Source organism: Rhopilema esculentum, chromosome 21, assembly GCF_057945365.1.
Source record: "Rhopilema esculentum isolate cy_ngs chromosome 21, ASM5794536v1, whole genome shotgun sequence".
Taxonomy (NCBI): domain Eukaryota; kingdom Metazoa; phylum Cnidaria; class Scyphozoa; order Rhizostomeae; family Rhizostomatidae; genus Rhopilema; species Rhopilema esculentum.
In genome coordinates, this window is record NC_142835.1 from 3,102,883 (window position 1) to 3,124,677 (window position 21,795).

General features: G+C 37.1%; 2 protein-coding genes across 3 annotated transcripts in view; one reads left to right on the forward strand and one right to left on the reverse strand.

Annotated features, from left to right (window-relative positions):
• Nucleotides 1-13,173, forward strand: part of LOC135684417 (fibronectin type-III domain-containing protein 3A) — a 32,558-nt gene extending 19,385 nt beyond the window's left edge. The window contains exons 13-26 of the mRNA XM_065199975.2: nucleotides 406-524; nucleotides 1,067-1,178; nucleotides 1,883-1,954; nucleotides 3,046-3,155; nucleotides 4,345-4,458; nucleotides 5,007-5,078; nucleotides 5,550-5,627; nucleotides 6,084-6,176; nucleotides 6,628-6,938; nucleotides 7,527-7,571; nucleotides 7,964-8,131; nucleotides 8,628-8,794; nucleotides 9,905-10,038; nucleotides 10,349-13,173. Of these exons, the coding sequence (XP_065056047.2) occupies nucleotides 406-524; nucleotides 1,067-1,178; nucleotides 1,883-1,954; nucleotides 3,046-3,155; nucleotides 4,345-4,458; nucleotides 5,007-5,078; nucleotides 5,550-5,627; nucleotides 6,084-6,176; nucleotides 6,628-6,938; nucleotides 7,527-7,571; nucleotides 7,964-8,131; nucleotides 8,628-8,794; nucleotides 9,905-10,038; nucleotides 10,349-10,702 (1,949 nt within the window). The 3' untranslated portion in view covers nucleotides 10,703-13,173. The remainder of the gene's footprint in view (nucleotides 1-405; nucleotides 525-1,066; nucleotides 1,179-1,882; nucleotides 1,955-3,045; nucleotides 3,156-4,344; nucleotides 4,459-5,006; nucleotides 5,079-5,549; nucleotides 5,628-6,083; nucleotides 6,177-6,627; nucleotides 6,939-7,526; nucleotides 7,572-7,963; nucleotides 8,132-8,627; nucleotides 8,795-9,904; nucleotides 10,039-10,348) is intronic.
• Nucleotides 13,174-13,439: 266 nt separating this feature from the next.
• On the reverse strand, nucleotides 13,440-20,303 carry LOC135684422 (photoreceptor-specific nuclear receptor). Of its 2 annotated transcripts, none has more exons than XM_065199982.2 (5): nucleotides 20,145-20,303; nucleotides 17,987-18,223; nucleotides 15,411-16,102; nucleotides 14,703-14,844; nucleotides 13,440-14,213 (listed from the first exon to the last, which is right to left on the reverse strand). In XM_065199982.2, the coding sequence occupies exons 1-5, from the start codon at nucleotides 20,212-20,214 to the stop codon at nucleotides 13,972-13,974; spliced, it is 1,383 nt and encodes a 460-aa protein (XP_065056054.2). In that variant the 5' UTR covers nucleotides 20,215-20,303; the 3' UTR covers nucleotides 13,440-13,971. The 2 variants fall into 2 exon arrangements, with proteins under 2 accessions (XP_065056054.2, XP_065056053.2); XM_065199981.2 differs by having other exon boundaries at nucleotides 17,987-18,226.
• Nucleotides 20,304-21,795: the final 1,492 nt, after the last annotated feature.

A 21,795-nucleotide genomic window follows, 5' to 3' on the forward strand; every position in this document is an offset into this window, starting at 1 on the left:
GACCAGATAATCCTTCTTCACCCAAGTCGTGTTTTATAATATCTGTGAAAAAATATATATATAGATAATCTTATATACTTTTTGGTGAGTAGAACAAGATCTTCCCATGTTGCCAAAGTGTGTACAGCTTTGCCTGTACAGCATCGAGTACTATGAAAAAGACTGGAAAGAAAGTTATTTTCATTAGAATTATGTATGTATATTTCTGTTGCTTAAGTCTTTTTTGAGTGGATTTTTTTTCTCGAGCAGTCGAACTTTTTTTCAGTTTGGGCTGGAAAAAAATGCGTAGGATAAGCAATGTTGCGTTACCTGGCATTAGGATATTTACTCTACAACAGTGTCTCTAATTTGTTATAACGATAATGATGCTAGGATATTTCTCTGGAATACATATCTCTTTTTTAGGAGGTGAAATTTTCGAAGATTACAAAGACATCAAGGCTGAGTATACAGCTTCGGGTCTAAAGCCCGGACATACCTACAAAGTGCGTGTGTACGCTGTTGGCGTAGGTGGTCGAAGTGAGGTGTGTGGTGTTCTGTTATATGTTTTGCTTCTTGTGTAATCATAAAGGGTATGTATGATTAATAAGGGTTTTATTGAATGATTAAGAGGGAAATATAAGCAATACGAATTTCTAGGTTCAAACTTGAACGATTGCCTGTTCACACTGGAGAAAATCAAAAGAGAAAATCGATTAGATTTTTGTCACACATTTTGAGAAGGCTATGCATAACCCAGATCCTGAATATTTGATCGTTTGAGGTTAAGCTACCAGCATATTTTGCAACTTTATATAGGCCTCGTATTTGACTGTAAACGAATTCTTGACAAAAGTTTTTAAGAGGAAGTCGTCGATTTCAGGCTTCTGTAAATCTTGTAGATCTCTGCTTCTTTCCTAAGACTGCCATTAAAGTTACAGATACTAAAGTCAGGATCGAAATTAGCTTTATTTACTGTGTTTGTGTTTGATTTACTGTGTTGTTTCATGATTCTATGATTCTGTTCGCTGCTGATTAAAGCTGCTTAGACGAGTATGTATACGTTCATCCCTACCATCCTTTGCAGCCTTCCCCATTTTTACACGTCACCACCCTGCCAGTTTGCCCTTGCAAACCCGAGCCACCAAGACTGTCAACTCGTTTTAAACAAGAACCAACAACAATTCATATGGATTGGGGTAAGAATGATAACATTTAATCTGCCATGTGAATTGCTTAAAATGTCAACCCTGCCTTTGGCCGTCTTTCTTTATATAACAATCTATAAACAGGAATTCTCCTGTTCCTACTGTGTTACCTTCACTTCATTTTTTGTTTTTTGTTAATAAAAAGAGTAAAGTCTCCTTTTTCAAGCGATCTCTGCTTTGTCACAAAATATTCTTTTCATACACCTTTAAAAACTCTTCATTCTCCTCTCCCTAGCTTCTTGATTTAATAATTGGTGCAGCTATGAATCGTCAATTTTTTATTAAAGCCTTAAAAGCTCCTAAGAGAGTCTTGCCTCCAAGTTCCTTATTTAGCAAGTTATCCAATGACATTGTATCTGGTTAAAAATCGATATATAGATTGCTCTAACCGTGCTCTTATCTTAATGAAGATCAGTTTCTCGCAGTTTAAGTCAAGAACAACCTATCCCTTGGCTTCTGCACCTGCCCTGATTTGACTAAGTCCGCCCCTGACGTCATTCTCAGCTTTGAATTTTTAATATATTGACACCGCTTGTAAAGAAAAACAACGATTTGCTATCAAGATTAATTTAGATTAGAGAAGATTTGGTATGATTTTATCAGCGCGATTCTTAATTTACTTCCCCCGCACAACTGGCCCGCTGTGAATTTGATATCTGAAGAGCGTGCTCATTATAAAATGTCTTTTCTTTTAGACTCACCAAAAGATGATGGTGGCTCCCCAATATTGAATTACATTTTACGTATGGGCTGGCCTAATGACGAAGGTAAGACACTGCAAGAGATGTCCGACGCTTGGTCGAATTATAAAATTAAAACTTACAATGATCATGACATTCTAATGTTGCAAAAAGAGTCTCAAACCACTACCCTCCCCCCTCCCTCCATGAGAGGATATTTTTACTTTAAAATGCATCTTCTCAAAGTAACCGAGAAAATGTAGCAATTTTTATCCAGCTGTTGAAAATCAAAATAAAGCACTTTTGAAGTATTGTTTAGTGGTGGTACAGTAGAATCCCGTTATAACGTACTCGGTTATTACGTACTTTCGGATATAACGTACTGGTGTGCTTGGTCCCGGCAAAAGGTGTGCTTAGTTTTAGTCAATTTTACTTACCCTCGTCGCAACGTACTTCGGATATAACGTACTTAATACGCTGGTCTCTTAAAGTACGTTATAACCGGATTATCTACATACATCTACAAACGAACCTAATCAAACCCATGATAACTCTTGAAAAATTTCGTTTTAATACAATGCAATTAATAATAATACAATTTAGTTCAAAAGTCTTTGAATTTGATTTTGATAGTAGCTTTTACTTTAAGAAATACTGCTTTTAAAAGCTCATTAAGTCGCCTTTTATACTGAAAAGCGATTATTAGGACTTTCAAGTCCCAATGATTTCCTTTATTTGTTGCTTTGCCTCTGCTTTTGACAGTAAAGTACTAGAAAGTGAATAGGAAGCAAAGGAACAATAAGTGAACCACAGTTTGGGAAATATTCTCCTAGAGCATCGCCACATCACAACAACAGCAAGGGTACAATGACCACACCACAACAACACCACAGCATCACCACAACTGTAATACTCAACGTGGATACATGTTTAGTTTACTAAGCGAAGTACTATATTATAGCAGAATTGCGAATTACTAATAAAAACAGATTTTAACTAAACTAAGTCTAACTAAACACGGGAGTACCCTACACAACAAGTCTCTGATTAGGTTCCAGAGAATCAACAGAAGTATGAATGTGTTTATTCCCCCAATCAGTTGAGAGTACCACCCTTCCAAACCCCTATGTTTCTATTAACAACAAATCACGTTGATTGTTTATTGGTTCTCTTTTCAGGGCGTCAACATGAGAATATATACGAAGGGCAGAAAAGGCAATATTCAGTAACGGGCTTGAAGCCTGGAGAAAAATATCTTTTTAAATTGTGTGCCACTAACAAGGCAGGGGTGAGCTGATTTTGTTCTTTCTCCACATTTAAAGCTACATTGTTATCCCCAAACTAGCGTATGGCCTTCTTGGGTTGTTATGAAAGCGATGGAAAACTGAAACATCCCTTTACCATTGGGGATTTTATAAACTGTCCTTTGACCAATTTGCTCCAAAAGTTATTAACTGTCTGTTAGGATTGAAGACACTTAAAAGCAAGCATTCCATGGAAGCCGTACATTTTTTACGTACTTTCGATGTCACACATTTCACAAATGAATTTGCAGACGAATGAAAAGATCTGAACATTTAATCTCTTACTCATGGATTTATTTCGATTGAAGTTAATATTTTGAATGAAACCGCTGTCTTTTTAGACAGAACCACACACCATCGATGTACACATTTAGATTAGTTACCTTAAATTGAATTAAACTAGATCCGATTAGGATATCAACTGATCTGCCCTGCTAAGATAGTTGGCTATTTTTTAGACTGTGTTAGTTTGAGAGATCTTAGTTGATAGGTTTCCTTTGGCTTAAGTTAGGAGATACCTTGGTCGTTGATCATGTCCCGTTTGTCTATATCTTTTGAAAACCTTATTGAAGCCTTGGTTACAATTGCAAAAATTTGGTAAATATCTACTGAAGATGATCTGTTAAACTAAATAAAGAAGGTTATTTCCCCCCATAAACCTCTTTAAAGGCATTGAGTCATGATAAAATGGATTGGGTATACCCTAAGTGCCAAAATCCGCTGAGTCATGATTTTCATGACTGCGATGCTATTGGTTGACCTGGAAGTGGTCACATGAACTCACCTCGTACTGATTGACAAGGCAATTTTCATCAATAGCAAGTTGTCAACAACGGATGCAAGTATCACATGAAACACCAGCGATCACGCCGAAACCAAATGACCCCCTATAGAGAAGGCCTATTTACCATGACTCAATGCCTTTAACCGTTATTAAATTGATCACACACTCTTGCTGCTCTTATTGGTTTTCCGTTAAAAGACTGGACGCCTAAATGGAGCCGAAAGGCTGCAAATTTCGCACTTGTTTATGAGCCAATCCCAAAATGAGTAAATTTCTCCTTAGGGTGGTTATTCATTATTTTGATTTGGTTTTGATTAAATAATTTTAAATCTTTAAGAAGACAGCGAGAAAAAGTAAAGCCCTAAGCAGTTTTCTGATGTTTTTTACAGACGAGTCCGTGGTCTGACTTTGCAGAACTGTGCACGGCTCCAGGCCCCCCTGACGCACCACATGACGTAACATGCACATGCAAGTCGGCGACACACGTAAAACTGGAATGGCGGGTAGGTTGATTATGGACATTTTTGTGTTGGACCAGCTCTTAATCTGCTAATCACGTTTTAAGGTGTCTGCAGTTTTCAATACATCTTAAAAGGCGGCAAAACGAATACATAAATGCGATATTTCAGACAACAACAGCAACCACAACAGCAACAACAACATTGCTAGGAGAAGTAACCGCCAAAAACGTAGATTTAAAATGACAACAGCTGAAAATTGCAATGCTACAGTATCTATGAAAGATCTGTCTTCCAAGGCACTTCAGTGTCGAACAAAAATTCCTAAAGATTCTAGATGGATACTTCACCCAGATAATTAAGGTGAAATTTAGCCTTGGAAATTAAACAAATCAAAATCAAGCAGAGTAGTTATCCGTCTCAGATTGTTATCAATGCGACGTTGACTTATTGTTCCTGTGTTCTGTCCAAAGCTCGTTCTGTTCAAATGCCCACTTGAAGCTACAAATTCTATCGGTGTGAATTGTGTTTGATGAACTAACTTCGCCGACGAAATCTTACGTACATCTTGACTTATCCATTCTATTTCACAGGAGCCTGAAACCCATGGGACATCGGTGACAGGATTTATCGTTGAGCAATTGTTGGATGATTCTTTTGTGAAGGTATAATTGGCGCCTTTATTCAATACATACCATGTTAACTAAAGTAAACTATTGTATGGTTATTGGTAATGATAAGGTAATATGCGGTAAATTGAAGTGTCATTTTTGTCGACAAGCTAAGAAGCAGGATCTCATTTGCCGCTAAAAGAACGCATAAAAAACGTTGCAGAAACCTATCTTGTTAGACAATTTGCAATATTTTAAGACCTCCTTAGGATTTCAGCAACAGAGCTGTTTTTACTGCCTTTTGGGAAATCATGGACCAATAGTCCCAATTTCGAATCTTTCTCTAGATAAAGCTCAGATAGCACAAAACAATATTGACACTTTTTTAATTAAACGCTGAAGTTTTAATTGTTTTTTATTCACTGATTACACACTGACTTCATATTTGAGAAAGACAGGAATAATTCGTGTTGCTATATGGGGGCGTAAATATCCCTGTTGTTACAATCAATGTTTCATTTTCAGGTGTACGAAGGCGTGAATAATTCTTGCGAAATAAAACGAGGACTCCACCCAGCTTCTTATTATTATTATAGAGTTCAGGTAAGTTAATGCTAGATCATTTTTTGATGAAATAATTCAAGTTTTGTTCTTAGAATTATACGCAACTAGATAAATTAATTGAAAGATTGTGACAAATAAAAAGGTCAATGCATGTTCGATGATTAAAGCTTATAATAGTGGCAGCAATAGTAGCAGGTTGTATGAAATGTTTATAAAAATAAACAGAATAATAACAAATAAGAATAAGGAAAAATTGCAATCTACTGAAAATTGTGTGTTGTATTGAACTGTGTTTCCCCAAATTGCCTTTTTGGATAGGAATGTGAGAAAAAATTTCTTTAAATGTGTTGTTGAGGTTGCTCTATGAAATGTAGAAACAAGTTGTGTTTGCTTTGTGCACAAATTTCCTTTTTTCTCAACCATCTCCTTTGTACTTTTCAGCTGAGGAAACCTGTTTTATGGTCTCTGTTTTAGACTAACATATATTTTTTACAGGCACTGAGTAATGCTGGCCCAAGTCCACACAGTGGTGTCTGTACTGTTAAGACTCTCCCCTCTTCGCCGCTGGCTATCACCTACGTAAAAGTAGTGAGTAATTTTACAACAAAGAAGCATTCAAGTTTTTTGAATTTCGTAATTACAAGAAAACGTTTTTTAGAAGTTTCGTGGATATCTGCTTGTCATTCGCAGAGATGAAGATTGAAAATAGGAGAATAAATGTATTTTCAGTGGGAAAATTAATTATGTCTAGATCTATGTTTTTGGTTTTAGTGGGTAAAACCTCCTGCTGAGAAGAAAGTCTAAGAGTTGAACTTTTCATCACTCTCTTAGAGTGCTAAGCGGGCAAGAATCCATCCAATCGTAATTGAAAGCAATTTTAGCAAATGAAATTGGATCTTGTATGCACCCATCAAATTACAGTAAATTTTATAAAATCCAAAGAGTAACAGAAGCAATTTACTTTTAAGATTGTGTTCCTTATTTCCATGCAACGTCATAGACAAGCTCCCTTCTAGCCAGCCTTTTTAATCACTTTCAGCTTGATCAAACATCGAGTTCAGCATTGTTACAATGGAAACACCCTCATGACAATGGTGCCACTATCACCCAGTATGTTTTGGAAGTAACAGGTGGAACAAATTTCAGTGTAACGGTACCAGTGGCAATGCAAAGTACTACTGATCTGTCGGAAAGAGCTTCTGTCGATGATGACGATGCTTCTGTTGATGATGACGTTGGAAGTCATTTCAGTTTCCGTGACGATGAAAGGTCAAAAGCGTCGAATGAAAGTCGCAGTCAGGAGTATATGGAGCATGAGGTAGCCGGATTGCTGGCGGATACGGCCTATAGGTAATGGTCGAACAAAGCTTCCTGCATCAGAAAACATTGCTATTTCACACATTGTCGAAAGTCTCCAAGATCTTTCTTAGTTCAAATCTCTTTTCATCTTCTGCATTTATGTTTATTTTCAATCTTTTTTATTTAAATTTATTTTGATATTTGGCTGTGGCAACTTTTTAATGGATAAGGAATAAAAAGGTAGCAAATGCAGAGTCTTGACGTACCTCTCATTTGCTTCAAGGTCAACCTTCTTTTCAAGAGACAGATTCAAAGTGTATTAAAGGCACATTGTCTCTTCAGTCAACCGTTCAGTGTCAACAATAGCCTTACGTTGCCGGTTAGATGCGTAAAAATATGTCTGTTGTGTAGTCCAACCAATAGGAAATTTAAATGGCCAGCGAAATACATCGGGCATAGTGCCTTCAAATAATGTTTCTCATGAATTCAACAAATCCGCACTGTTTCCCTCTTTTTTTCTTTTCTTTATACACTTTATCATCGAAAACTACCCAAGAACATACCAGCCTATATCAGGAACTAACTTATATACCATATATCCAGTTCTGTTAACCCGAAATATCTATTCACCTTTTATAGGATACGCGTCCAAGCCATCAATAAAATCGGATCTAGCCCATTCAGGTAAAGATTCAGTTTTTGGCTTTTGTTTCTTGACTAAACTAGATATTTGCAGAAGTCTGATTGTTCATTTCTTGGGAAAAAGAGGTTGAATCATAATGCCAACAAGTATATAATAAGGAATGATGTAGTGAATTGATTTTCGATGCTTGTGTTATAAAACATTGTATGTATATTGTATTTTATTGTATTCATTGCATTAAATGAAGTGCATTTCTTATTTAGTATGACGCAGAAGTCGTACCGGTTTCTCGAACCTACGAGAAATGAACGATGCCTGGATTTTCTGTTCTTATACACACCTTATAATGTTTTTTTTCTGGAAACCGTGTTCATCAGATGGTCATTGCTGTTTTTTGAGTTTTAACATTAATCAGTCCTGTCTTTGTTTACAGCCATTCTGTTCAGCTTGTGACAAAAGAGTTGCCCCCAAGCCCTCCAAATCTCGACCTTATATCATCTTCATATCAAAGCATCAAACTCAAATGGGGAGAGTCAGCCTCTCCAAGGAGAAACAATCTTGGTCTTAATTTCACTCTACAAATGCAAAGCGGCTCTGGGTCGTACGTATCATGTTTTTAGCTCACATTTTTTATCTATTTATATGTTATTATTCGTCGTCAATATGTTTACCGTCGAATTCATTTAAGCATTGTTGTACTCTTTTTCAATTTATCTTGAGACATTAAACATTTTAGACTTGAGAAAATAATTTCAACCCAGATTTCTATATCCATATTAAGGGTACGGAAATCCATATGAACTGTTTTATAATTTGGCCATGTAAAATCAGTTCTTAAGAAACAATTGATTATAATTTGAATAAAAGAAGACGCCGGTATACAAAAACGTATGCGAGCGCTAAATAATGTAATTAAAGATTCTGTTCCCCAAAAGTCCCAATTTTTGAACTGAAGGAGTTTACGAGGGGGTTTCTTTAATATCGTTGCCTGTGCCACTCTTTTGCACCACTCTATGAAAATACCTTCAGGACACTCGCTGCTTCTTACTTGTTGTATTTCTAATGGTAATTGCAAGCTTATTGAATTGTTTTCACAGGTTCGTAAATGTCTTCTCTGGAATGGCTCAGTCATTTTCAGTCAGCAAGCTAAAGGAACTATCGCCGTACACTTTCCGCATCAGTGCGAGCAATGATGCGGGTGATGGCTCCTTCTCAGACCCAAAAACTTTCTATACCAAGGCGCAGCCACCGTCTGTTGTCAAAGGTATTTTATTTCTGTTTAGTAATGCGGCTTAGTGATATGAATAGTAGCAATGCATTGCCATAACGGTTTCAATTAACCAAGGCAAAAGATAATTGATAGATGCCTTCACTTGTAGTTATTACCTAAAACTTCTTCTTGTGTGGGAACGTAGAATTCCTAATTTTAGCCATCATCGTTTGGCAATAATTTTGAAAATCCGTATTGAAAGCCCTTGGTCTTCATCTTACGAAAATTTAGTAAATGTTAACTGAAAGATGACAATGTAACTCAAGTAAGAAGTTAAACTGCTATTTCCCCCACTAACCCCACTAACTCATTTTTGTTACATTGACCCCAGACCCATAGGTCCCATGTTTCTCCCTTTATAAGCTAGACGATAAACTCAACCAAAAAAGCTGCAAATTTCTTACTGGTTAATAAGCAAATCAATTAGCACGACTGACCTAGTCAAGTAGCACGACTATGGAACGACTTCAAATCAAAAATAGACCTTGTCGTGTGCCGAACCAAATGCATAAATTATTCTAAATGATTTTCAAAATGAGGCTATCCGTGCGAGAACAGAATGGTGCGTTACTTTTAGTGGTAATTAAGACGAAAATAATAACGTAAAAAACTGCGCCAATTTTGAAATCTTCAAGTAACATTTCAAATTATAATTGGTTCGTCGTTTGATCTAGTGCTATGTCAGTGTCAGAGCTTATTCATATTTGGTTCGGCACACGACAGACTGGACGCCTTGGCCTTAAGTTGATCTAGGCCTTCATTTTATAAGCTTTTGTTCCTGCTTTTTTATGAATCCCTCAGTTTTCGGTTACACTAATCTTTCGATTTGTTCAAATACCTTTGATGACTGCATTAAGTATGAAACTCGGACTTGCAACTTAGAACATCTATTAGAGCAGTCCTGTTCTATACACCAAAGAGAGTGTACACCTCTGCCTGAACGGCATCGAGCACGTTATAAACGACCAGTAGCCAGTAGTTTTCGTTATCTTTGAAAAAATATATTTTGTTACCTTATTTTGTTTTTAGAATGCCTAAAATACGAAGATCAACAAGATAGTCAAAATAACAAAATCAAACTAAACACTGCTTTTGTCTTTGTAGACTTTGCCTGGAAGAGAATTTCCTCAACTTCAGCAAAACTGTCTTGGCAAGCAAACAATCCAGTGAGGTCTGACGATGAAACTCATTATATTGTACAGAAGATGCGGGTTGGTCATTCTAAAGATTTTTCTGAGGTACGTTATCTTTTAATAAAAAACAATCATCATGTTTTAGATTTTGATGGAAGTCACGTTTGTCTGCCTTTGAATTTTTATGCGCTCTACAATTCCTTCTAGCAAGGTGAATTGTTAAAGCATTCGTCAAAAGACCCAAAGAACGTGGTTTTATGATTAAGCAATCCAGGGCAATCATAGATTCCCAAAATTTATAAGAATAGGCTCCTGGATATGCTACTTTAAGTCAATTTTAATTATTTCTCTCCCCAGCCAATCTTTTGACAGCCATAGTCGCTTGGCTTTCAATCGTTGTTAAATTTTCTTTCAGATTTACAACGGGCCGAAAACGGAGTTCACTGCCACGCAGCTAGTGCCAGATCAGGAATACCATTTTCGAATTTGCGCAGTGCGTTTCATTGATGATGCTTTGCGTAACTCTGCACCAAATACTCCTGCGCAGATTAAAGGACAATTTAATAACACACTGAGGGCCCGTTTCCCTGTCGAAACAGCAGTGGACGCGACAAAACAACGCACTAGTGATGAAACCCTGAAAGATGAAGACATTAAAAAGGAAATGTCCGACACACAGGTGTCATTGATAATTTTATTATTCTTCCTCATAATCGGTATCATTTTCGCACTATCAGTTTGGTTCCTAATAGGAGAAATTCATTTTTAGTTGAGAGTATATAGTTAGAATTATTACATATCAAATATTAATTTGCAGAATAATTTTTAACCAGATTGATATGATGTCTGGATTGAACCGACAAATAACAAAGCCCCTAATGATGCTATTGTTAATCGAAACATTTTTATAAGAATTTAAAAAAATTTAAGGGTCACAATTTAAGCATTTCCTTTAATAAAAAAAGATGTTTTATTCTGTAAAGAAAAATTCATTTAAAACACGGCGCTGACAAAAATCAGCCTTGAATTCATGTTTTCATAAAGAGGCCGGGCTTTTCTGGCTTCCGGGTTTAGCTATACTCAAATCTGGCTAAGAAAAATTCTCTACAACTGCGCCGACCGGTATACAGTAATTTTCAGATATTATTCGTAAATATGATCTTGAAAAATTTTAGTATAGCATACACAAGACCGCGAAGCTTCGTCGTTTCGCCATATATATAGATGTAATTCAGCGTCGTTTTCGAAACGACTATTAACTTGATTTCTATTTTTAATTGACAGTATTTTACCGTGTCGCATTATGATGTAACTCAAATATACCACACGAGAATTAACTTGTATTTATCAGTGATAATATGGCGCAATATATCGATAATTGCTTTGTTTATTTCTTTGGTAATAGTGGGGTAAGTTCTCAACTTAAATATTCAATAGAAGTTAAATGAGAACTAAGTTATTTTCAGAATATTAATATTTTGTAGCTTCTGCTTTCAGTCCATATGTAGAGACTTTTAAATACGCAGACAATTAATCGAACCCAGATCTCCGCAACTTTTTCAATCAGGCAAATACAGACGGTAATGTCGGAAGCCACCTTTTAAGCAGGCTAGATTAACGTATATTAACTTAAAACAATGTCTTTCGTCCAATAAGGCATCGGGTATGTGTTGGGATGACAGCTGGGCAGAAGGCCCTAGTAAAGTGATGGGTTAGCAATAGTTATTTCCTCTGCTAATAAAATTCTGATTCCCAGATTTCTTTGTTATGTTTCTAGCTATTCTTGTATGTCAATAGTGATTTGACGAAGTTTTTGCATCGATGAAATATCAAATTACCTAGCATAGACTAAAAAAGCTTATGAATGACCGATGTTCGTGAGAAATGTAGAACGTTGCTGGAAAACACTTTGGAGTTTTTCTGTCAAGCATAGGTAGCAGCTCTAGAACGCTGCAAGTATGTATTCATATATCATAGATACTGACCAAGCTTATTGTTTTACGTTCTTGGGTTTTATTTATTCCTGTTATCCAAGTTTTACTATAGGATTTTCTTTAGGCACGGCATCTCGTTTTATAATAGCATTGAATCAAAAACTCTTCACAATATGAATACCCCCCCCCCTCCCTTAAGGTTAAATTTCAGGATTTTAGGGAATCAGGGATAAATACCAACTAAGGGACTGATATTTCTGTGTTATGCCATAAATGAAAATGCAAAGCATGCTTTATTTTCACGTAATTTTAATGTGACCCCTGGTTATCTCTACTTAGCCGTCGTTTTGCGTTTAGAAAGGGTAGTCAGATTCAGGCTCATGATGAATCAGATAGATTTGAATACAATAGCTTTTACCAGATGAACAAGGATGTTTTGTGTTCACAAGGTGGGAGTAATAAATTGCAGGATCAAATTGTATTACACCCAGAACGCACATATACATGGCTAAAGAGTAGTCACTGGAAACTGATTTTGAATCATCGAAAGCATAATTGATCTTGCTCTTCTGCTGCTTTGATAGATATAACCTTTATCAGAATAAATCAAAGCATTAGACCATTTTGTCTATAGTCTGTTCACATTTCCTTTAGTTATCTGTTGTTGTTTTTTTTCCAGTAGCTAGGTTATATTACGATTCGTAGATTTTGTTCGTTATTCTACGAGATTAAGGTTCTGTAGGCCTATTAAGTAAGCTCTATTCAGGTTCTAGTAATTCATTTGGCTTAGTTTTTCTCCCAACCAGTCAAAGTCCAAACCCTCAAGCGACCCTTCTCAATGTGCCATGCATCTTAAGATTTTTTCGGCAATTTAAAGTATTATTAGTCATTATAAGAATAATAGCGCTAGGTAGATAGAGAATCCCATTCAGGTCCACCCAAACATTATTACCTTCAAGCAAGTGCAGTCCATTTAACCAAATTTGGAGACAAAAGCTCGCAGATACACATACCATTTTCCTTTCCCCTGTTATTCAACACACCATTGGTTTACTGTCAAGTTGTGCCTCCAGATACTCTACAATCGTTTTCTAATCTCGATTGAATTTATGTCTATATATAAATATGTATGAGGTATGTACTATATGTCATTTCATTATACACATGTATACTCTACTGTTCAAAGGTATGATTTAGTTTTGGAGTTGGGTTTTAGAATGAGCATCGATATCAAATAGAAGAACTTATTAGTAAATGGTTAACTATCGCTGAAAACTGATAAAGTAATAGATGGCAAATGATCACACCGCGTTTAATTTTTGTGTTCTCCGTCTGGTCGTACGTTTGTCTGGATAGGCATTGAATTTCTGATGCGTTAAGTTATGGCTAGTTCCAAGGTATAATAAACTTACAATATCTGCCCCTCTCTATAAGCCAGAGGCCTACCGAAGGACTAGACCTAAATTTTGCAAGATGAATAATACCTTTCAGAGATATAAAGTTATCTGGCGTTCCTGGCCCTATAAAAGTTGGAAAGCTTGCGGTAGAAGACACATGAGCAATGATCCAATATTCTACTAACAATCAAATCAGATCTCAATCAAATCAGATCTTAATAAATTCAATATCATATTTACAATATTTACATTTTTGCAACGAAAAGATCTGTAAACAGGGATAGCCTCCAAATCGAAGCGATATCAAACACTATGGAAGAAAAACGCTTCCTATAGAACAATAGAGTATAAAAGGCAACTAACAAAATCTGAAGAGTTAGAGAGAAATTAAAATCCTAAATGGAGTAAGACATCGTCAGTTGATATTTATACAAAGACAGCTTTGGCGGCAGGAAATCCTCTCGTTACTATAAATGGTCCACCGACACCCGGACAATCTGATGCATTATACCAGTCGCAGCAATCACCGTTTACCTTGGTCAAGCTTTTCAATGATCTTTATTCCAATATTTGTGTCTTTTGTTATAATCACTATTTGGGTTGATAGTCTTTAGTATACAACAAGTAGACAAGGCTTTGCTTGAAACAACTAAAAGTATCGCTGCAATCAACTTCATGGCTTACTTAGCCATGCAGCTGCGGATGGCCTAGCTCGACTTGAACATATCACATAGCATTTTGTCGATCGGTGTCGTGTCTATAGCACCTCTAAAGAATAAGTTCTCTATGCTTTTTTGACTAACAGATCGCAGTGACGGCAGCATCAACAGCAATTTACCAAAGCGAGCATGATTCGATGGATGTGCTGTTCGAATATATTCACCCAGCATGCCTTGCGCCTGATCCTGCAGACTTTCAACATACTGTGGACAGCGTAGGCCGCGGAGATCTGTGATAAAAAAGAAAAATCGATTAACCAAAGCGAATTAAAAGGTATTCAGTATTTTGAAGTGGGTAATAGCTAGCTTACCCCTTATTGTCTGATGTTTACAATCAATTTTGAATCGTTGAGGGACCCCTGTTATATATCAATTTTTGACCCTAGCCTGTCGAATCGCCTGCATCTTTGCGAGTGTTTGCGCCTGCATCTATTTATACCGTTCTTATTGTAAAAAGAATCGCAATATTTCATTGAGCTAAAGCGTTTGATTGCTCTTATCTTACAGAACCTTGCTTCCTGCATTATAGTTCAAAGATCAAGTTCCAATTTTTTTACTGGCTGGTTGCGTTACTGCGGGGTGGGGGATCTTTTTCGATTCTTATTTGACTTGCAGCTAATGAAAGCTTTGGAGCCAACTCCATAACAAGTGAGTGAGTTTTTGCTGGGATGGATACCTGATGGTGATTTATTCGATTCAGCCAAAAATGTTAACCTTACCTGGCTTGAAAAGAACAATTGCTTTCAAACATGCGAACTCTGTTGAATCTATCTGGATTCCCTGGAAGCGCTGGACGATATGTTGCAACAAACGAAGATCTGCCATACTTGTAGCAATTTTTTCAGAAGGAACTTTATCAACCTGAAAATGAGAAAGGAAAATGAAACGCAAATCTAATTTTGCAGTTTTCTAGTCCAAAGGGGCTACAGTATAAATTTCTGTATAAAAAATACTTTATATCGTCATAGAGACAGAATGTTGAGTGCTTCAAAGTTTCCAGTTGTTACTTTGAAAGTTTTTTAGCAAGGTAGAGTGTGCAATGGCTTACTTCGAGGCCTTAGTTAGGGGTGCATTAGCTAATCGGCATCGAGGCTACAGCCCCCTCCAACAGCAAAAAATTTGTTGGAAAACTTGGAAAAAGCTTCCTACTTTGTGTCAAGCTATTTAGGTGAGTTTCAGCCTCATCAGAAGCTGCACCCTCATCCCAAAAAGTTACCTACAACTATACCCTTGGCCGCAGTGCTTACAGGGGAAGGGGGCAATTGCCCTCCTGTCTTTGGCAAAATTAGGCTTTAAGTGCTACTTTACAGTGTATTTAGAGTAGTATTCCCTTTCATGATTTCGTGAAGAATTGGTAGCATTATTTTGCGTTGGTCGATTTTATGATGTTTGGATATTGACCTACTTTTAATGCAATGATTACTTACTTGGAGTCCAGCAGCTGATAGTAACACCCCAATGTCTAGCGGCAGTGAGCATTGTATCATACAGAGTACAAACAGCTCACTCCAGCTTTCTTCCAATAATATCGCCTGATCTCTAAATGGAAGTTCGAGGAATGTTGGTATATTTCGTGCCCAGCTCACTGACATGTAAAGGTATCGCGTCGCAGATTCGTATATTTTATCGGGGTTTATTAAAGGCGGTAGCGAGAAATTTCCTAAAAGCTGCATTTGCGAAAACTGTGTCGACCCATTGCTGGTAGTCGTTACTGTATTACCGTTGACGTTCGTTCCATTTAAACTACTGTTAGCTTGCAGCGAGTTCATTGTCATTTGCATCTTATCTGCGAAACTTGTTATTATTGTCGATGCTTCGATCGCATCACCATTCGTGTTGGCTCCGTTACACTGAGGGCCAAGGCCAGTCGCGAGACCGTTCGCCGCCTGAATCAGGCTAGCGATAGTCATGAAACCGTTTTGTTTGCCGTTTTCAGTTCCATTCATGTGGTCTTCCGGTGGGGTATGTGGTGGCGAAAAATGCGGTGCAGCTTGGAGTAAAGGGAATTGAGTTTGCTGAAGTGCTTGCATTCTCGACTGCTGGAATGTTGCTTCGAAGGCTGCGAACGGATTGTTTGTTTTTGATTGTGAATTTCGTGGAGCTCGTTCATGTTGTACAGCTGTCAAGATCAAGGAAAAAATTAGTTTTTGAAGATTTTTTCGCGTAAGAAAAATTAAAGTTCTTATGGGTAGCTTTGGTCTCAGGCTTCCTTTTACAGATTGCCGTTCTTTCATATCAAAGAAATACGAGTAAAAACATCAACTGTAAATAGTTTTTTTTAAGTCAACATTGTCAAAGATGACCTTGTTTCGAAAACGCATCATTATGTAAAAGCCTTGAAACAACCATGCCTCGTTTCTGATTTCATGGGGTGGGAATCTAGACATTTTCAAGTGTGAGAAATGCACGTTGTTCATAAAAAAATCAAACCACTACCAGTTCTATTTGTAAGTGCCAATTCTCAATGACAAGTAATCTGATTAATTCAATTTTCGTCTATTCATCGTAAACAAAACGAGATACCCGCTTGTTTGTTTGCTAAATTCGAGCCACCTGTCTTTTGATTCTGAGAAAACAAATCACGGGCGGAATCGTTTACAGCTGTACCTGACTGACAGTGCTTTGATGACAATGTCCCACCATCTTTTGATCATGCGATCCACAACTGATCATGGTGCCTCATTCTAATCGAAATCTTTGCCTTAATGGCCAACCAGCGGCCACGCTGGCCTTCAGATCAACAAACTGGTTACATGATCAAGACCCAACTGGTGCCTCTTGCAGTTAGACTATGACCTCGTGGAATCTTTAATTCATTTTTTCTGACTTCTGACCAAACTTTTCTGCTAGACGTTGCCGATGCTCCCTCTAGAGGTATTGACCAATGCCCGTTTAGCTCTAAGTTCAAAGACCGTTGTTTGGAAAGGCACTGTGTCAGTAACCCCGTGATCTAACTGATTAATGCTGCATAATCCCAGGTTTTTTTGGGTGTACAAATAAACGAATCATATGTTACCTGGTGTTACAGAATTTCATATAGTTACATTTTACCAGAAAGAGTTGGAGAGGAGAATTAAATTTCCGTATTCACAACCTTTCCATACGTATTCTTTGCAATCACCCTATATCAAATCAGATTGGAAGAGGGCAGAAACGATCTTTATGAAGTTATAAGAGCCCAATTTACTTAGGTTTAAAACAGCCCTGATTTCTTAGTCAGATTGCTTTATTAAGCTTAGTCATTATATTATTGCTATTATTCAAGCAGTGATATTTCCTGTTCAAGCTTTTTGTGTTAGTTCTGTTTATGTCAAGAATATCTAAGTAGGAACTGACTTCTAAGGTCTATAACAGTAAGGGTCATGAGGTCACGTCCCTGGGAAAGAGGGAAATGCTTCTATAGGATTTTGAATTTGAATACAGGAGAAAGAGAGAAACTCTTACTTTGAAAAAACATTATTCTTTTGAATTTATAGAAAGCTCTTTGAATTTCATGTGAGTTGATATTTTAACGTTCTGGCTTGAAGTGGTAGGCTATATTTGAAATCCTGTAAAAAATCTTACGTTTTTAACGGCTCTTGTCTCAGTAAATGTTCAGTTATTAGAGAAAGTGCTACTGATTCTTTTGTACCTCGCTCTGGCATTCAAAAGCTGACATTTTCAACTTCATGTTAAAGCTGGAAGCAAATAGATTACATGGAGATTCCAAAACGCCTACTGGAGCCTTACTTTGTCAGAAGACTCAAAAAAGTGTCTTGTGAGGCCGTTAATGAACCCTTGAATTTCAATGGCGCAAAGATAGCAGAAAGTGCGTGCCTACTACCAAAAGGACATGCTTCGTAGAGTACATTACAACATTGTAGAAGAGCACATTCACAATTTTGAAACATGGACCCTCAAAGTCAGAAATGGACTTAAGTCGCTCCTAACAGTTCCTTCACACATGGAGAAACATAAGCAGCCAGTCTTAAAAAAGCTGAATGCAATTGAGTAGATTTCTTACCGTCTCGATTCATCCCGACATTGAAACATTTCTTCAGGCGACATGCTTGGCACTGATTTCTTCTTGCAAGATCGACAGGACAGTTGCCGTGCTCTTTGCATTGATAAACAAGATTTCTACGAATGCTCCTTTTGAAAAAGCCCCTGCAACCATCGCATGTATACACTCCATAATGTTTTCCTGACGATCTATCACCACAGACTTTGCATAAAATGACCTCCTTCTTTTCTGATTCCTCTGCTGAAAGAATTTGTATTTGAAGTTTATGAGGGAAAGAAATTTTTCACCAAGGAATAGAAGAATACACGAAGAAGAACAGAAAGGCACGTGAAGGGGGCGGGGCAGAAAAGCACATGGGGGACGAGAAAGACACATCAGGTCCTTATTTAGCAAAACTGTTGACCAATATCTTCTTGAAGGTGGCAACTGCAACAAGATCATGATGTTTTCCATACAGTCATCTCAAAATCTTACTGAGCGAGAGAGACATTTAAATAACAGTTTGATATGCAACAGTGTATATGCACTAACAAAGGTAGGAACGCCCCATGATGGATAAACTCACAACAAAGTTGCATTTGCATTCACCAATAAGTTTTCACAGTGAAGCACTCAGAGTGTTTAGGCCATGATTAAAGAATCATCTCAAATTTGCATCTTAAGTTATTTAACATTCAACATTAACGAACCTCATTAAAAGAGGTAAACACTTTTAACCCTTGCTTTATGTTGGGTCGATTAAAGTAAAGAGGCAGGCTTTGTGGACCTCGTTTCCTAACCAGAGACTCAGTTCCATGCTGAATAATGAACGTGCGTACACAACACAACAACCTGTCAGACTTACTTTAAACAACGTGCTCCACATCCGAATGGAGCGTTACAACCCGCATGGTTGGTCTTTGATCCTCCGTTCTATGTTTTCGTTTCTAGCAAATTCTTATGTACAAAATACATCAGAAATGGTATTTCAAACCTCGCGATAGTGCAACTTGAAAAGGCTGTCTATATATTCAAACGATAATCGTGCTCGATGTAACAAAACCATGTTCCATTCATGCCTATTCTATGTGTTAAAAGTCAATTGCAATATTTATTCTTATTGAGATTTTCAGTGCAAAGAACAAATTACTTCATTTCATTTATGGAGTTCTCGACTACATATGTTTATTCATATTTGGTAAAATATTACGTCACATTCTTCACTTTTGATAATCAAGACGAAAGGGTTGTAGCGTATATGGTATGATGGCTAAAATGAATTGCAGAGCGCATGTTTTGTTCACCCAGCTAAGAAACACTTATATAAACATACAAAAACATACTCTTCTAAGGCAACACTCGTCTTTTAATTAAGAAAAAGGTGCGGAGCTGCCATCTTAAGAGCATGGTTTATGTTCTTTAGTATCAAAGCACAAAATGCACATGAGCAAATGCATACAGAAGATTAATGTGCTGGACCATTTTTGGCTGTTATAAGGAAGCGTGTATTTTGCATTTTCAAATTTCTTTTCCTAATTGATTAATTTATGCAAGCTCTGAAATTGCTAGTGGTTAAAACAAGGATACAAACGAGGCAAGATGCTAGGTATCGCTCTCGCATAATTCCAGTCAACTGCCTATCAGACCTTTAAAGTGGAGGGGAGATAATGAATAACGATGTTTTGGATAGAACTATAACAAACTCAAAATTTTGATAAATATTTAGATAAAGATAGACGACTTGAAACACATTTTTAGGACCAAGGCAAAATCTTCTGAAATGCACAATGCATGGATATTGGGATTTCATTTCATTAATCGCTATATCTATGGTTAAATAGCTATGATGATTTGCCTTTGTCTTTTGAGTAGATGGAATTATTGAAGTTACGTCTTTGCACGGTTGCAACACAAAATACCTAAAGGTTTATACACCAAGTATGCACTTCGGTGCATCGGAAAAATAATCCTATTAGCTGAACTATTTTCTTTGAAATAATACTGTAGTTATTGTTGTTCTGACTTTGCTATTGTGTAGGATTAAGAAAACAATTTTGCAACAAAGTTGTGAAAATTGCGAGGCCCACGTGCAGATATGACCTCAATTAGAGCCAAGTCAAGCGTTCTAAACAGGAACGTAATTGCGCAGCCATATCAAATAAAGTAAATTAAGTCCTACCTCTTTCCTTTACTTCCAGGGGCTCACTTTTCATCTTCATCCCTTGATCCTTTAGTACCTCTGCGGTCATTATTTCATCTATGCTCGATTTCTTTATTTATGTTTTGCTGTTGCGATCGCTCACGTCAGTGGACCCTTTTATCAATGCACACGACTCATTAACCGCTACTTTAAGGGAGCAGACACAATTCAATGCAGGTGTCAAATTTCTGGTGTTCCTATTGGATAAAAAAACTTCCCTAACTTTCTAGGCCACTTCTGATTGGCTGCCTGGGTGACCTTGTGTCAGTGGTGTGTGCAGGTATTAACGTTGAAACAAAGAAGGCCGTAATTGAGGCTTGTAGTGCGCGCTTATTCCAGTAAGAAAAAGCTACACAGCATGCTAGCGAGATTTCCTGCCATTCACCACGAGCCTCTCTTTTGTTTTTCAAAAAGAGGATGGCCTGCCTCCTCTTCAAAGGCACTTAACGTAAAAAGGTACACCTTCTTCGTAGATGCTTCCACAAATTTATACCACTCACTTTGGATTATGTATTCACTTTTATGATACTTTGGTGCAAGAATAATACATTTTTGTGGACAATGTTCGTCCATTTATAATAATGCCAGCCCAGCTATGCTATTATCCAGGACCAATTCAGATCAATCACCCCTTTACCATTCCTGAAAACAACCCAACGAAAAAGGTTACGTGCAAGTAATGCAGTAGTTGAACTTCAAATTCATGTTCAAAATCTATAATCTTGCTTCAAATTTAAGTCAGGTTAGGCACTGTGGAGCAGGGGGAGCAGGGAGAGCTGGGGGGATAGCCTCCCACTTTCTACCTAAAATACAAGATAGTAAGAAATAATCCACCAGTAAATCCTCTTTTTATTCGATTTTAGCCCTCCCCCACTTTTTAAAACCCCCCAACTTTTCTCAATGCTCTGTGGTGCCTGTAGGTATTCGAATGTCTTACATGATACTATATTGCTTTTAATTGATAATGTTTTTATGAAAAACTCGGCCTTGATTTTTTTGTCATTTTCCTGTAAATAGGGCAAGTCCCCCAAGATGGTGTTAAGCACTTACTCCCATAGTTATGCTTTATAGTCAATTTTATACTTTTTTGAGCAGATGGGGATTTTGAATTAGAAAAGGGTGACAGAGATGCAAAACAATGTATCGTAAGGCGAGATACTATTTTACTGGTACAAAATATCAACACCATGTTGATGTTACAGGCACGAGAGCGTAAGTCCAGCTAAATTCAGCATACAAAATAAGTTCACTCATAAAAAAAATTAAGAATATACCCATATATGGGATTCTTACTTTATCAAGATACAGTTAACAAGCTGTACAGGCAAGCAGTCGAAAACACCGATTTACAACTAACTAGCACATTAAACCTTATTTAGAACAAGAAACCAGTGAATGGGTAAAGAAAGAATTCATTGTACATAAAATCGGAAATACTCTTTTGTCACTTGTGACTTATAAGAGACTTGAACTCCATGGAACATTCAGCGTAAGAATTTATCCAGTGAACACAACGTATTTTCTAAAGATAAAAGTTTCGTGAGTGTTCTAGGGCAGCTGGAAATATTATTCAAACATTCCACAGCTGGTGCTCCGAATGGGTCACACGTTTGAAGACCAAAGCAAATGG

What these genes read in the sequence shown, in the direction of transcription:
- LOC135684422 (XM_065199981.2), bottom strand. Translation starts at nt 20,214, where the DNA reads ATGACCGCAGAGGTACTAAAGGATCAAGGGATGAAGATGAAAAGTGAG. An exon ending in CCTGGAAGTAAAGGAAAGAG is followed by an intron (nt 18,227 to 20,144) that starts GTAGGACTTAAT and finishes AAATTCTTTCAG; the next exon opens with CAGAGGAATCAGAAAAGAAG. An exon ending in AATTGTTCTTTTCAAGCCAG is followed by an intron (nt 14,214 to 14,702) that starts GTAAGGTTAACA and finishes TTTTTATCACAG; the next exon opens with ATCTCCGCGGCCTACGCTGT.